Source organism: Formica exsecta, unplaced genomic scaffold (genome assembly GCF_003651465.1).
Source record: "Formica exsecta isolate Colony F162 unplaced genomic scaffold, ASM365146v1 scaffold21, whole genome shotgun sequence".
Taxonomy (NCBI): domain Eukaryota; kingdom Metazoa; phylum Arthropoda; class Insecta; order Hymenoptera; family Formicidae; genus Formica; species Formica exsecta.
In genome coordinates this window covers 2,689,756-2,706,561 of record NW_021849398.1, presented here as the reverse complement: position 1 = coordinate 2,706,561, position 16,806 = coordinate 2,689,756, and the positions used below count along the sequence as shown (strand labels likewise).

Here is a 16,806-nt window from a genome sequence, read left to right as displayed (position 1 = left end):
GGAAGAGCTGGTAAGGGGTAAATTTATCGTTTCGTCGGCATTTGTGCCGCGACGCGGCGGCTCTTCTTTTTCTTTCTCTCTCTCTCTCTCTCTTTCTTGCTCTCTCGCTCCGCCGATGGGCGGAGAGGAGAAAGAGAGGTGGCCTTTTCACATAAATTCATTTCAGCTGTAAAACGTGAACGCGCCAAATGAGCACCGCTTCCATATTAGGTCACGGCTCACGGTGATACCGAAGAGTCGTTGTTCATGCCGAACCGGCGAGAGAGTAGGCCTCAATCTATTTGCACCGTACATTATATACGTAGCCATCTGTGTATGGCGTGTATGTCACGTTGTCCGTGCGCTTATTAACGTCTGAAAATATTGCGGAGCAGCGAGTAGAACGAAAATGGATTATCCTGCGTGCAATAGTATTCTCGTTGAAATTTATCTTCGTTCGAAGTGACTGAATCGCAATCATTTCTGCGCAAAAGGACGAAGGAATATCTTCGTTATTCGCGCCTGATATTTACTGATTCCGAAGTTTCGCTCGGATTCGATTATTCGCGAAAGTATCCTCGACGATCGTTCAAGTAGCAGACGTTTAAGCGACAGCTGTAAAAAAAAAAAAACAGCATAAGGGAACGGGTCCCGCGATCAATCGTTTTGCCTGGGCGATCTTTTAATTTATATCATCGTGTTTTAAGTGACTCATGTAATAGCCATACGTTATAAGCCGCCGCGTCACCGAACGTGAGCGATTATTTACGGTGATTGCACGACGCGAAATCAAATTTAATAATGAGTTTGATCTCATCGTGATCCTTCGACCATCCATTTCTTAGCACAATGTTCATTTCTCGAGCAAGAATATATCATTAATATAACTATGTATAATATTATTAGAGATTTTGAAACCAGGACAACAGTTCTCGTCTTTGTGTTATAAATGTAATCGAAAAATCATAATTTAGATTTTTATCTTATTTTAATGAAAATTATAATTTTATTTGGAATATATCTGCGCAGTATCTTATTAAGATTCCCTATTAATATAAGATATATCGTATTTTTTGTCTCAGAATTTGTCGCATTCATCTGGGAAAAATGATTGCCGTCGTTCCGTCACGCGTCATGGGAGAAAGAATCTCCATCGAGTTCCATCACTCATCGTGGCGAGAGAAAGGTAGGACTTATTAAAAAATTAAAAGATTTTCAAATTAATTAGAGATACGGAAAAATTGGCACGATGCGTGAGAATCGAGTTGATTAGCCTGGCGGGACCAGACACTAATTAAAGCAACGAGAAATCTACGATTTGTTGGCCGGCGTTAAAACTGCCACGAGATAATTCCGATGAGAATTAAATTCTGCATCTTATCTTTCGTGTATATCGGTGAGACACATTTATAACGATGGATCTCAAATATGTGATGCGTCGCAACATCCACCCACAACGCACGCATTGTCCAAGATGGCGCGTTTCTTTTTCTGCCTGACTCTACGTTATTATATCCTCAGCGATTTTATGCCCCGCGAGTCGACCTTATTAAAGGTAACGAGCCCGAGTGTATCGTGTCCGGGCAATAAAATATTTCGCGCAATATTACCGCGTCATTGAGATGGTCTTGACTCGTTATTTTCTCAAAATGAGAGGGGGGATGATTTAATCCGACTAGAAAGAGACGGATCTCTCGCTTGTTTTAAAATATATAAAGAGCTTTCCTCGACCATGTATAAGCCTCTCGGAAGTCAAACTAATCGACCCCGACTTTCGTGAATTTCTTAATTTTAGTACCAGCATATGATTAGTGCTATGGTACTAAAATTTAAAAAAGAATATACAATAAATGGAGTTGATCAATTTGACTTCTAAGAGATTCATATGTATTTCTCGTTGCAGATGGATCTAGTAATGTGATCTGTTTATGAGTTCTTTTTATACATAGTGGTGTATCAAATATACTCACCGTAATTTAATATTTTACGGGATCGAGATACCTCTGCGCGATCTCCAGTATTAGATTATTATTATTACATTTGATAATATTCAATATATAATTGTGTATTTTACTTATTTATATAGATTTACTCTCTCTCTCTCTCTTTCTCTTTCTCTATTGATTGCATTTTCTAATCGAAACTATTCATTAACGCTGACATTTTAGGCAAGCGAAACATGTGCAAAATGTATCGTAAACTCTCAGTGGGTGGACGCAGAGAAGAGAGTCAGCGATATCGTCTTAGTGAACGAGCGTGTTCCGGCCACCACGCGTGGCAATGTTTTCGTCTTGTATCACCTCGTGTCCGACAAGATCTTTATTTCGTCGTGAGAAAAATTTGTCCGCTCGCTCCTACGTATATAGGCACGTACATACATGTGTATGTGTGAAACTTGCTTTCGCTCGAGCTTTGTCTCTCCTCCCTTTCTTTTCGCTCGTCGTGTCGGGGTTAAAGGTTTCGCGCGTCCGTGTCTCTTTTATATGCACGCACGGGTATTGTGCACGGGAAATCCTTATTGACCCGCGGCGTTTGTCACAGGAGGACAGATCATTCGCCCTCGACTCGCCTACGCACCCTGTATCGATGGTAGGTACGGTACCATTGAACGGTACCAAGACGAATGAAATGTCGCTTTTTTTCTTCGTTTCTCGCGGTTGATCGTCTGTAAGGATGTTTGCAAAAATACGCGCACCTAGCCATTACTCTTATTGTTAGATATCGAATATTCGCATTAATCAGGATCTCTGCGATAATATCGCGAACATCCTCTGATCCGCTGATTATTTTTCCACGATAATTATGATCCGGTCGGGAACGAAATATTATCGTTACCGAAAGATACCGCGCATCTTTATTTCAACTCGATTTTTCTCCCAATTTAATTACGTCGATTTAGAAAAGATTGATAAATTGCCGAACAAATCGAGAATAAGTTATTAATCCGCTCTCTTAATTGAGGAGCTAATCTGAAATCTTTTAGCATGGAGTCAGACTTTTTAATTTACGTTCTGCGTTCGTTAAGGACACTGCCGCTAATCTCAAAAAGGCCTTTTTGTAAACGAACAAAATTCGAGTTACAAGCTATCGTAAGGAACTTGATTCATCGACGAAGCCTCGGGCGAACCTTTGTCAGAATCGGCATTGCTCGCCGATGCAACGAGCAGGTAGTAATTAATATATATGACTTGGTTACCATCATAAATTAAATTAAATGACAGTTCAGTAGCGCTTCGTGAAAACAGTCCGCAAGATGCAGGATTTACTGAAATTAAGAAAAAATTATCTTAGTTGTGAAAAAAAGTTAGGTATTATATGAATCTTTAACAATCAATTCTCTAAAAACATTACTAAGATTAAATCTAGCATCGATGTTGTAAATTTAAAGTGATAAAATTTTCCTATTTTATCTGCATTTTTTAATAAAATAATTTTTAAAGTAATTTTAATCGGTTGTGATATATTTTGATCTAAAGAATATTGTCCCATTTACTCGAAACGTCACATGATAAGAACTGTCACATACACTCATCGGAATAATTATGCAACCGAGTATAGTAGTCGGGAGTTAAAAGATTAACGACTTTAGGGGGATGCGTGTGCCAGTTAAATCCCAATGGTCGCCGTGTCGTTTAACACTTATGTCTACGGTTTAACGCCGGCGCGGTCGATTGTTTTCATAATACGGATCTGAGAAAGAGAAAGAGAGAGAGAGAAAGAAAGAAAAAGGAGTGAGAGAAGAAGAGACGTTCCAAGAGTTATTCATGAGGCATAACCGCGCGATGATAGCATGCGGGGTGGAATATTTTAGGGCCCGCGTTTTCTCTCTCCCTTATACAATGGCGTAAAAGTAATGCACGTGCGATTCAGTACGTTTTCTCCCCTCCCATCCCCTGCCCCCTTTTGTGCGACGATGGATGGACCGAGGCACGACAAAGAGCATCGCACGACTCTCCTCTCCGCGAGACGGACGAGAGAGCGGGACCGACTTTTATGGTCATCCCTTTGACCGTCCTTTTGTAATCTGAAACTACTTGCCCGCGCCGCTTCAATGAATAATCATCGTTCAATCATCATAAACCGCCGCCGAGTAGCGATTGCTGGATTAAAGCAGAGTGACCGCATTTTTTGGCGCGCAATCGGAAAAAAAGAACATCGAAATCGCGCGGTGTATTAATCGCAGTGTTTCCGATGAGAGATTGAGGCAATTAATTTTACTCGATATAAGTACGATGAGCAATTAACGAAGCTTATAATTATGAGAAATTAATTTACACATGTCAAATTTTGCACTTGAACGATTTTGTTACTCTTGATAAAGTCAGGTACGCGCAAATATGTTACTTTTTAGCAGGCAGGCACGCACACAAACAAACACACACAGTAACATAAAAGCTGAGAAATTAAAAATTGCAGATTGGACGAGATTGCGATTTTGACGCAACGGCTATGAATAATTTTTTACGATCCTAACGAGGACCACCACCGTGGGTATAATGAATGCATAATCAACGGACGTTTATTCGATTTTAACGAATTGTATGTGGTTCCGATTCAGTTTTTATGTGAAACCAGCACGACTCTCTCCAGTATCGTCGGACAAAAATCTGATAAGAAATGTGCACGATTTTTATTCCATCGACAAGTTGAACTTGATCAGATAACACGGGACAATTAACCAATTACTATAATTAAGACGCACTTAGCATTTGTTTGATCCGAGTCCGACCATTGAATTTGCATTCGAATCCACTTTGAGCTCTCATGTTTGTTTCTTTTCGTCGAGGGATCTCATTTTTAACGAGGTAGCCCGACTTGATTTTTCTTAACTGATCCGGATCGTGGTAAGCTATAAATATGTGGTATAATTTCTCTCTCTGTATTAAGAGTTGCTGAGAAATTTTCAAAATTAAATTGTTTACTATAATAAAAATCTCAAATTTATACAAAAAAACCGTTTCTCCATAATTATTTACAAAAGCTTATCCTTCATAGAGATCGCTTTGATTTTATCATATACATATATTACAGCATAGATTCTTGAATTATAATATACATTTTGTATTATCTGAGGATTACTGAATATATGTGAAAATCAAAGTACCCGTATGAGACCTTTGTAAATAATTATCGTCACTTTTTTAGTTATGTTTATTAAATAAACAATAATTTACAAGAATAAAATTTGATTCTTTAAAGATCCCTAGAGCTTCAAATCCATTATTAATATTCATTGTCATTTACATCCTTTTCTCTAATCGTATATGATAAATCATTGTTTGGTGCAGACAAAGGCTGCTTTACTTCACTATCAGGGCATCCCAGGTACCTCACATGGTAAGGTGCTACTAGATGCGATATTAAATAACGTCGCGGAGAAAGAGAGAGAAAGAGATAGAGATAGAGATCCCTGTCACATAGATGTGTAATGTACTTAATGCGACATTGTACGACACTCGTATTCGCACGAGGCTGCTGCGACGGGGGGTCGCATCTAGTATATCAGTTAGTCCAGAGATCCACGGCCATATCTCGTTTACGGTGTTCGTTACGTTAGGCTGGTGATTTATAGCTGTCCGTGCTCTCTCTCTCTCTCTCTTCCTCTCTGCGAGATCTTTCTGCCTTCCTTCTCGCAATGTCGCTAGAGCGTAAACATTACATGTTGTCGCAATAATATCTCTTCTATCGTGAAACATCTTGCAACAGTGTGAATCGTATCTTTTAAATTTTGTATAAATTTATATATATTTATATAATTTTATATTTATATAATTTTATATATAATTTACACATATATATTATGATAAATTAATATAGGAAGGGAATGACGTGTTGAATTTAATAATTAATTGAGATTTAGATAATGCAAAATCATTCATCGTACATCGAGATTAAATAAGGGTCAAATCTCGAGATATATCCCTCGATGTTGCCTCAAGGCTCAAGACTCAACTCGCGATGTTCGCGTGACATCGCAAGCGGACGAGGCATTATCGCGTTTATTATTACAAACCGCGCGAAACTCTTACTCGAGGCCCGAGTACCTACCTACCTGTTATCAGAAGAAGGGAAGAAAAAGAAAGAATTTCACAGCTACCTATCTACCTACCTACTCTCTCCCCGAGCGTTTTCCTGGAAGGTATTTATCGTACACTGCTCCCGATGACCGGTTACATCTTAATAAGAAGGACACCGACGAGACAAGCGACGCGAATTCTCCTCTCTCTCCCTCTCCCTCTCTTTCTTGTACATCGTTATTAATGGCCTCGGTTGTCTCGTTGGCGATTTTCGCAGGGGCACTTGTCCACGGCAGCGACTTGGGGAAGGAGATACGCGCCGGTGTGTGATATATTAATTTATTAACTAGTTTATTTATACGAGGCGCTTAAAGAGGCCTTATATCCACAGACGGGGAGAGCCCCCGAGGACTCGAGCGAGCATCGGTCCATAACTCAATCCACACCAGGATCCTCCACACTACACGCTCGTGTTGGTTGCCGTTGGCGCTTTTCTATACTAAAGTACGCTGAATTATATCGATCCCGTTCGTCTTGCCGCCGTTCCTACCTTCGCCTTCGGCGAGTAAGATCATCGCCGAGCACGAGCCCGGACCGTGGTCAATAACGAGGGATATAGAGGCGGGGAGGGAGGGAGGGAGGGAGGGAGAAAGGCTCTCTCATCTATATTTGTAGATGGAAATTCGTCTCGCCGCATCTTCCTATAAGTTACGGTATCCGATGACCGACTACTATCGCGGATCTTGTACGTTCGCCGAGCGAATTACGATGCGACGCCTAAATCCACTCGAAATGTAATCGCGCGATCGGATGAAACGCATAATCGAGCGATCGACACTTATCCCCCGGAACGGACGTTCTCGGACGTAGTCTCGCAGTTATCTAAACAGATCCGCGCGGCCTCGTAATTTACCTGTGAATAAATATCAGTTCCGCGGGTATACGCGAGCGAGACCGAGGGATATGTCGCGATACTTGCCGCGGCAATAGTAATTTTCTGTGCCCGATCATAAATTCCTGAAGGCGATTTCTCTCCTTCCCCAGGCGGCACCTTCGCTCACACACGCATCCCGTGTATTTTATCTAGTTTAGTTTTTTTTTTTTTTTTTTTTTTTATTTCACGGAGGAAGACAGTAGATACACGCGGAGCTTCCCTCGCGAATGTTATCACTCGCTGTTCGCGAGCCGATGCAGCCGTATATATATCTTATCCCGAGCCAGCAGATTCCCCAACAAGTTATCGAACAAATTAGCGGTACGATAAAGTTGACAGAGATAAATCGAACCACGTTGCTTTATAAGCGCGATACAATTTCATACTGGGCGCTCTCGATACTGCCTTACTCTTCTCTCGTCGATTATAAAACCGAGATGGGTTGTTAATTAAAAAAAGTAAGAGGATAAAAGAAACTCTAATTAATTTGTCAATTTTTAAAACTGATATTTTTAAAAACAAAACAAAGAGGATATTATTTTGTTTCTCAAACTTATCTCCGCAATCTGATGGATCATTCTCCGCTACCGTTGGTCGCGCCGTGATTATTTACCCCGTCGTACAAACGCACGCACGCGCGTGCGTGCGTGCGTGTGTCGAAACCGGCGTGTGCGCCATTTCGCACGGTCGTCCGCGCGACATAGTTCAATATGCATGTACATCGATGCGAAACAGGAGAATGAATGCATCGGGCTACGCACCAAGGGGGGGAACCGCAGGTAGGCAGGCAGGCAGGTAAAGGCAGGTAGATGCAGGCAGGTAGGTAGGTGTGTCCATGCGAGAGCGCCGAGTGTGGGCCAGTCCAGTTATTTGAGACGGATAAGAAGTTGAGAGAAAATGAAAAAGAATAAAAATAAAAATACGCGATCACGAGAGAGTCCCGAGAACAGGATTGATATAGGTAGAACGGAGGGAGAGAAGGAGGAGATGCAAAAGAGACGCTCTATCGAATCCAACAAAAATTGATAAGGCACCGCATTAACGTAGCATCCTTGTCAATGATATTTCGCTGAAAAGGACAAAAGGAGAAAAGAGCAAAAATACGCTTGTTGGTGTACCAGGCGCGAATCTTCCGTGTTCTCTCATTGTCTCCTCTTTTGTTCGGGCGCCTTCACTTATTGCTCGTTTGTTATGCGATCCGAATTATTTTGTCATATAAGTAAAAGTAAAGTTAACGCGTCATCCGTAAAGTTACATGCTGATAAGAACGACGAGATAACGATAACCTATCGCAACGTGGCAATGACTTTTGGATGACAATTCTTGTTGTAGACAAAATATTGAGATAATTATTACGATAATAACAACGAATTAACTAGAAAGGAGAGAAAGAGAGAGAAATGACTTCGCATAATTTTTCCGCGATGACGTCGGTGGTTCAGGAACGTCGTCCTGTTCGTTTGAATTTACAACGTATAGTCCGTCGACCGCATAATGGATCTCTTAATCACATCGTTTCATTTGGGCGATTAGACGATCACCGCCCACTACTTTTCTCGTATCTCGAAAAGAGTCTCCCGGGTCTCTGCCTAATTTATGAAAATGTATTCACTACGAATCGACCGAGTGGGCCGCGACGAATCGACTCGGATCTGTTTTAAGTAGCGTCGCTTCCGTAATGAGGGATTTTCAAATCGACGATTGACGTGCCTAATTATATTTAATTACAATCGTATCTACATTATATCGCTCGTTTCGATACGCGATTGTACGAATCGCACCGGCGGTGAGAAATCAACATATGTGTTTGTGCGTGTGTATCTATATATCGACGTATCTAATATATCTCGGAGATATTTTGAAATTGCGCGCCCCGAGGTGTCTATATTTCTCTCTCTCAATACAGATAAATTAGAGTTTATCTCGGAGGGTATACCTCGATACCTTGCGTATAGCGCTACCAGAAATTTATTCCACTCATTTATCCGCAGTCTCTTCTAACGAGCGATGCGATTCGATGAACCGTATTTCGTCTCCTACGTCATTTAACGCTTCTATCCATTTTGTATGCTTTTGTTTTAATCAAGCGCGTTAAATGCGTTTTATTTGCTTTGAAACTATCTATACATTTCTATACGCACATTCGCACGTAGGATTATACGGAGTGTATAATGCGAGCGTTTTAAGAACCGGGGAAATATCTTGAAGAGCGTACATCGCCGCATTTGTAGCTTCGGCATGTCGAGCGGCTCCGTTAATTTCACTAATTAAGTTAGCGGCTGACCGCCCTGTTTGTTCCCCCCCGTTCTTCCATCGCGCCCTCCCGATCTCTTATGAGCGTTATTTATACTCTCTCTCTCTCTCTCTTTTTTGCGCATTAATTTCTGATTTTCTTATTTCTCGCCCGACTTCCTCGAGATTGCCGTCGTTATTTTCGCTCTCCGCTTCGCGTCGGTCGTTGAGCGTAAATGCGCCGTTCTTTCTTATTTAAATAAATATATTACGTACGCTTTTTTCTTTAGATTTCAGTTTTTATGATTTTATTAACAAATTGCAGAGAGTCAACAATCGCGAAAAGGCTCGATTCTAATTTACACGTACGTTTGCGACGTATGTCGCTTCGATGCTAATTGAATAAAAAGATAACGATTGTTATTAGCGTAAACTTGTAATTAATTATCGGAAATCGGCGTATCGTATGCCTTCGTGTGACTTATACAAATCCCTGCGTGCAATTGCGTTATTTTCTTCCAATCCCTTTCGTACACGACTTTACGATGCACTATACACGCATTTTATTCAGCGTGGAATTCCAGAAGCCATAACCCGTGAGCCTCTCGATGGTGACGTACGAGCCTCGTACAATGGCAACAAGATGACGGGTAACAAAGTACGAATGTCTCGTTGCGCGTTGTAAATCACATCGCGTTTACCGGACTTTATATTCTCTTTTTCCTCGGCAGTTTAATCCGTTGTAGATTAATCATGAGAAATCGCCTACTTGGGCCACCGCGAAACTGCCCTTTGTATAAAGGGTGTTTCCGAGATTCTAATTAGAAATAAAAAACACAAAATGATATGAAAGAAATATCTTGATCTTCTCGAGAAATTATATATAATCGCCATTAAATTTATTATTCATTTTCTCTCAATTATATCTTTCCTGTGATTTTAAGATTTTTGAAGATTCGCGAGCTTTGAATTTGAAACGTGGTCACCCTATACATATATCGCCGAGTAGGTCCTCGACGTGGGACATTTATCCCCCTCCCCCTTATGTTCACGTTTACGGTTTTTAATGCCAGGATGACAAATATGTCGTATTTAATGATATTTATGCGAGCGCGGATCACACACATCAGCTTCCACTCACAGGACCCGGGGATTATCTTGTCCTCGAGAAATATCGTTTTCGCCGTTTGTCACTGAGCCGATCTGACACGCAACGTGTCGGCGATTAAGTTACTCCTTGGGCCACCGAAAATTAAGAGGCGAGAAAATTAAGGACGCCTGTCGTATATCAAGCGCGCCTTTAAATAATTACGCGTTGTGTTTCATGAGAGAGATTTAGCTTTCCTTGCTTCCTTTGGCTATGAATAAGAGGACGATTAAATGGGCACACACAATTTAATCTTACATCGGAGTACGTACAAAGTTTTAGGGTTGTCGTCCAGCTGAGAAAATTGATCCGAAGGAATATTTTCGATCTTGGAAATTCGAAAGGGTAAATATTATTTAATATCTATTCCAAGCGTGTTCCTCCTCGTAATTGGTTTTTGACTACAAAACTGGTTACGATAGGATCGGGCTTCGAATGTAAGTTATTCGCGCGTACGGCGTGGAAGCATGAGGTGAAAGAGTAACGCGAGAAACCAGACCCTTTATACGGGGATCCAGATGCGGGTGTATATATCGACACGTGTGTGTGTGTGTGTGTGATAGCCCACTGTCATTACGCTCATTTCAGTAGCGATAAAAATGCGCTACCGTTTCGTCCACAAAATTTCAATCGCCGTAAAAATGTATCCGAGCATAAAGTATTTTCTCGGATTAGCGTTAAAACGACCCGAATAGAACATTTAATTCGATAATTTTCGACTTCCAATCGCGCAGAGAAAAGTTAACGAGTTGAATCGAAGCACTCGGGTTAGATTTGCAAACGGAAACTTGTTCCGTTCTTTTACCGTTATATCACGGTCAATCCTTCGTTGAGCGCTTCAATACACACACACACACAAACACACGCGCAAGAATGCGTATTACTTTTTACTTATTGGCTTCGTGAAATTATGGACGACGATGCGAATATTTAAGATGCGCATTTTAATTTGTTAACAGAAGACCGCTGAAAAAGAGTTAAGATATATACGTTCGCTTATATTGTATATTCAACTAGCCATACCGTAATAATTTTCACGCTTAAGTGGTTGGCTTATTAATTTGACTTCGAAATCGCATCTCTCATTGCTAGAAAGATATTTGATAATTAAAAAGAATCCGACTATAGAACATCCGTTTAGAACACAAACGGACGGGTCGATGGTAAAGCACGGAAGGGCGGGGATCCTAATCAGAAGATAATTAATATAATACACGTTTACAACTACCTAATAGAACGCGCGAGTGATGTAACTAACGGCCGTGTATCTTCATCTTTAACTCGTAACGTTTCGAGGATGCGCCGACATAGGCACGTAACACACCGGTATACCGGGTAATAAGTTATACATCTTTATGCACACACGTCCAAAGGATGAATCTTCCGATGTATTTAAACTTTCTTTTTTTCCTAAATTTTCTATTACCGTTTTTCCGTCACGCGCGCGCGCGAACATCACGAACGAATGGCCAGTAACCGCGCAATTTTACACCGTTTTATCCTTTTGCGGGGATGTAGGGGAATACAAGAAGTACAAGTGCACGTACACAGCATTCGAGGTATATTACACGAGGTGTAATAAATACGGTGCGCGCGCGCGCGCGGTGACAGGACAATCCTTCTTACCCACTACCACCACGTGGCCGAAGACCTGATCGTTGGACACGTGGGAACAGTTCCAACGGTGATGTCGGAACTGGTGCCGGCACTCGCGCAGACCCAGTGCGGCGCCCTCGCCCACCGCTGGCATGGCGTGCGGCGCTTTTCTGCACTGCTCGCGTTGGCTTTTCGCCAATCCGGGAATACGACTGCAGACAGCCGCGCCGACCACCATTGCCCCGACCACCCTGAAACAGAGGGATCCGTTAAAATTATGTGAGAGTATCGCGGTATAGTGGACACACGGTCATAGTAAAAATCGTGAACAATGGATATCTGGTTAAGGAATATAATAGGATATTGTTCCTCGCTTTTAAATCGCATCCTATTAACACGAATTAACGGAATAAACGGAAAATAAAATTATGTGGCTCCATAATTTCTAAAAAAATTATGTCATCCACATAATGTAGTACTCAAGTATTAAATAATTTTATATATGCATACATATATATATATATATATATATATATAATAATAATATATGTAAAATTTGTATTAAAAACTTTATTTCCTCCTATCTTTATCGTCCTTATTTCGACCCTTTAACGAGCAAGCTGCGTGAACGAAGCGATTAACAGGTGCTAAAACCGAAGCGACGACAAGCTGAAACTTGATATCCTCCAGCCTCCTGCTGGTCCGTTGCGTAATTTATATCCCACAACGCAAAGCATACTCTCCCAAGTATTCTTACAAAAGGCGCTTATTCATATTTAAATTCTCCTCTTTCACGAGAAGTAGAATGGAAAATATTCACGAGTGCTTTAGATCACTTTAAAAGTGACTCATAAAATCGTGTTGTCCATCCGTCATCCCAAGATAGCTATAAATACACCTTTCATCGAACCACTTACGCGATTCTGTTATTCTTTCGTGATCATTGATGAAATATTGAGGCGCCCGGGGTATACTTGAGGGTGAGTTATCGAGTCTCGGGGCTGGATAAGGTAAGAGGGACCTTCAGGTAGACCATTGAAGAGAGAGAAGGACCGTACGCGGTAGAGACAGAGGATGTGAGATAGGCAGGTTGAATTTCTGAGAAGCATGAAATTGCGACGATTACGTCGCGTCCCCGGGGCGAGAATTATTTGCATTGGAATGCATCGCGCCGGTGGCCGCCGAATCTCCCCGCCGGTGGGACAATCTACAGGGTGTCCGGACGACGAACGTGAGAAAAGGGGAAGGGGGCAGCGGCATGCCGCCGCGAAAACGAGCCGGCCCGAAATTCGCCCGGAGGGGTCCCGCTTTCGCCTCCCTCCGTCTCGTCGCTCTCGCGAGGCATAAACGAGGAAGACGTTGACGCGAGGGGGCCCGTCGTCGTCCCTTCAGAGGAGAATCTCTCGCGAGCGCATTCGTGACTCCCCTTTAACGGAAAGATGCAATCACCTGCAAGGGGTCCGCCGAGGTGGAAAAAAAAAAATGGAACGAAAGAGAACGTTCCACGTCATTTCTTATAATAATACGAGACGGTGAGAACAGATCCCTTCTTCTTGTCCCCCGTGTATTTAATTCCAGTTGCGCTCTCTTTTTCTCTTTCTCTCTCTCTCTGACAATGGCACGATACTAATACGTATGTAACGTATGATTGACCGAGAAACTAGTCGGAGATGCGAGCGATTCGCAGAAAAAACTGACTGTATTGATTGCAAAGGAGCGGTAACGTTAAATGTTAACGGTTACATTCTTCTTCTGCTTAATTACGTTCAGGATACATCATCCGTTAGCCTTCATTAGACACAAGTTGCCTCTGGCATGTGACGGACGGATAAGTGATAGCGGTAACTCATTTGTCTTCATTGCTCGTTACGTAGTTAGGATGCACTTTATCACGATTATGTCCGCGCCGTTACGGCGAATCGTTACAATATCCTCGTCTTTCGACGAAGGAAAATTGATCATGATATAATGAGTATATATTTTATATATTTTCTATATATATTTCAACTCTTATATTTTCATAAATCGGATTATATTACACTTATATCATTATATATATTTTTATGTTTTTGTTTGTTAGTAGAAAAAAATCTTTTCAAGGAGCTTATACGCGCGCGTCACGTCTTTAGTATACCGGCCGGATAAAAGGCAACAACGGACCCGCGTACATACGCTCAGCAGCAATCTACACGTAGCCATTAGCGCGTAATGTATAACATCACGCCCGTCTCATACGGAGGCTAATGGTGTGCTATTTGCGACAGGGTATCGCTGCACCGTTCGCCACCGACTGCTAAAGTCGCTGTCAGGACGATTTCAATTGTGTATCGTTCACCGTCGTTTTTATCAAACATTGTCATTACGTATAATTCGATATAGAATTATACACAAGTATTTTTTTTTTTTTGTATTAAAAAATATATGAATTTATATTTATAGTAAATTGTTTTATAGCAAGATTATATTTTTCGTAAAAAATTACCAAGTCGTGACAACGCCTTTTTTCTTTGACAGTGCAACCGTTCCACCGTCGATTTGAATGATACCAACTTGTCTTTATCGTAACGAAAGATACGACTCATTATCGTGATCAACCGCCGTGTTCTTGGCTATTTGGCATTACTCAATTTGCTGTAATGACTACTTCGAGCGGATCGGACAGAAGTGGAGAGAAGCAACACTATGAATTCCAAAAAAATTGGAAACTGAGAGGAAATAATCGGCCTTATATACGCGATATTCGTTGATTTCGTCGATAAGCTACTGTTGGAATGCCTTCGCCGCACGTGTACCTATAGAAAGCTCGCGAAACTCTATATTTTTTTCTTTTTCTTTTTTTCACGAGAGATTGTACCAATTTATGCTCTATCAAGTATTATTAGTTTCGCTTTAGACTAATTTTCGAGCATAAAGTATCGAATGATTTCACGTTCGTGCTTGCTCGCAAATGATGTATAATCGGCAGTTGCAATCTTTGCGAGAGCTAGTCTGAACGCTTCGATTAAGTTCTCTTTAGAAGCTCCTTCAATCATGTATTTCCCGGTCGATCTTTACTCCTGCACGTTTCGATTTCTCACCGGAATTTTTCGACGGGATGAATCACGATCCGCCGATTCATCCATGCGGTTGCGTTTTTTGAAAGAAACTTTCGTGCGGTTAATCGCAGAAAGTCGAAATATATGAATCATCTTTGATGATATCAACGTACAAGGAAATTTGGTATCGTCGACTATTAAAGTATTATTTTTAATCGTTTCAATATTAAAGCTTCGAAGAATGCACGAAGTAATAGAAGAATCGAGTATGCTCGCGATCGTACAATACAAGTTTTTATCCGACTATTATTTTTATTTTTCGAAGTACTTTAACTTGACGTAAATCCCTTGAATGATCTGTGGCGTTACGAGTATTTGTTAATGCCGGGTTGTACGGTATATTATGAGGATTGACATAGACGTGTGGTGGAGATACGAGAATATCGGTAGGCGCTTTTCGCTCTGCTTCGATGATATCTCGATAGCGATCGCGTCGTTTGACACCGCGGGGGTTCCACGGCCGAGAAAACCTTGGCTATATAATACACGTGTGTCGCTCTGCATGCTCGAATAACTGTAAATCTTCGTAATGCCCCGCGCGATGATATCGAAGATGCCATCTGCGAAATGCTCCATTTGCTACAAGCGCCATATCCAAGCGGAAACGGGAGAGATTACACGAAAAGAAAAGAGAGAGAGAGAGAGATCAGATCTTGGTATTCTCACAAAAAATTACTCTTGACGGAACTTGACAGAATTTTGTCAGTAAAAATTCAAATGTCAAAAGAAACTTTCAAATTTCCTAAAAAAATAAATAAAAAAATAATACAAATTTTATTTAAAAAATATATTTTCACAGTAATATTGCGTCGCGCGGTGCAAAAATATATCGAGTGTAAAATTTTTTTCGAATAATGTGTGGCCATGATTATTTTGAGATAACAAATCAGCGCAATCCTTTCATGTTTCACTCACACATTGTAGGAATATATCGCGAAGGCGTGGATAAATACCATCTAACGTGATCAATTGCATTTATCACAGGGTATATTTAACAAGAGGGAGAACGAGAGAGAGAGAGAGAGAGAGAGAGAGACAGTAGCAGACTTAATAATTACAGAGATCGGTATGTGCGTGTCTGTATCTCAAGATCTCGATGTAGCTTGTAGCTGAATAAAATCGAGCGAGTTCAGTCTAATTAACGCGATTGTATCGAGAATCTTTTATTGTCTACGCTGCTTTTCAGGCAGACTATACATTTTCAAATATACGCAGAATTGAGATCGCGATAATTATGCTAGCGAATGACTTGCGATACGTTCTAACGATAAAATTAATAGTCATTTTATAACCATTAAAATTGATGGCTATATTCGTTATCTCACCACTATCGTGATTGGAATTATCAAAAAAAAAAAAAAGTTACGATTATTAATTTTTCACCATTGCCATATTTTATCCATCATTATCTCGGTAGAGATAGTAACGAGATATTTAGCCGGAACAAGATAATCTTTCCAAAGTGCAAAGATTACGTCATTATGTAATCCTGAAACTCACATTTCTCTCTCTTCGTGTGATTCCGCACCTGGATTTTGCATGCCTTTAATATATGCTATCGTGCGTTCGATGAAAAGAGAAACATTCTGTAAATTGCATGTTACAAGCCTCGAGACGACGCGTCTCTTTAAATCGTTTCGTCATTGAGCGCTCTGCCGAGCGTATCAACACACAACGAAATCTATGCATCATTCTCTTATCTAGTCCGCAGATTCACGACTCGCGATCGTAAATTCGAGATATACTTATCGGAGATATCTTTCCCGCATCGCGAGCGACGCACGTGCAACCTCACGTGCGAGAATG

The 16,806-nt window shown here is 41.1% G+C and overlaps 1 protein-coding gene across 1 annotated transcript in view; it reads right to left on the bottom strand.

Moving 5' to 3' along the window:
• Positions 1 to 16,806, bottom strand: part of LOC115235012 (protein Wnt-7b) — a 55,628-nt gene that overhangs the window by 10,708 nt on the left and 28,114 nt on the right. Inside the window, exon 2 of the mRNA XM_029806493.1 lies at positions 11,936 to 12,156. Coding sequence (XP_029662353.1) covers positions 11,936 to 12,156 — 221 coding nt within the window. The remainder of the gene's footprint in view (positions 1 to 11,935; positions 12,157 to 16,806) is intronic.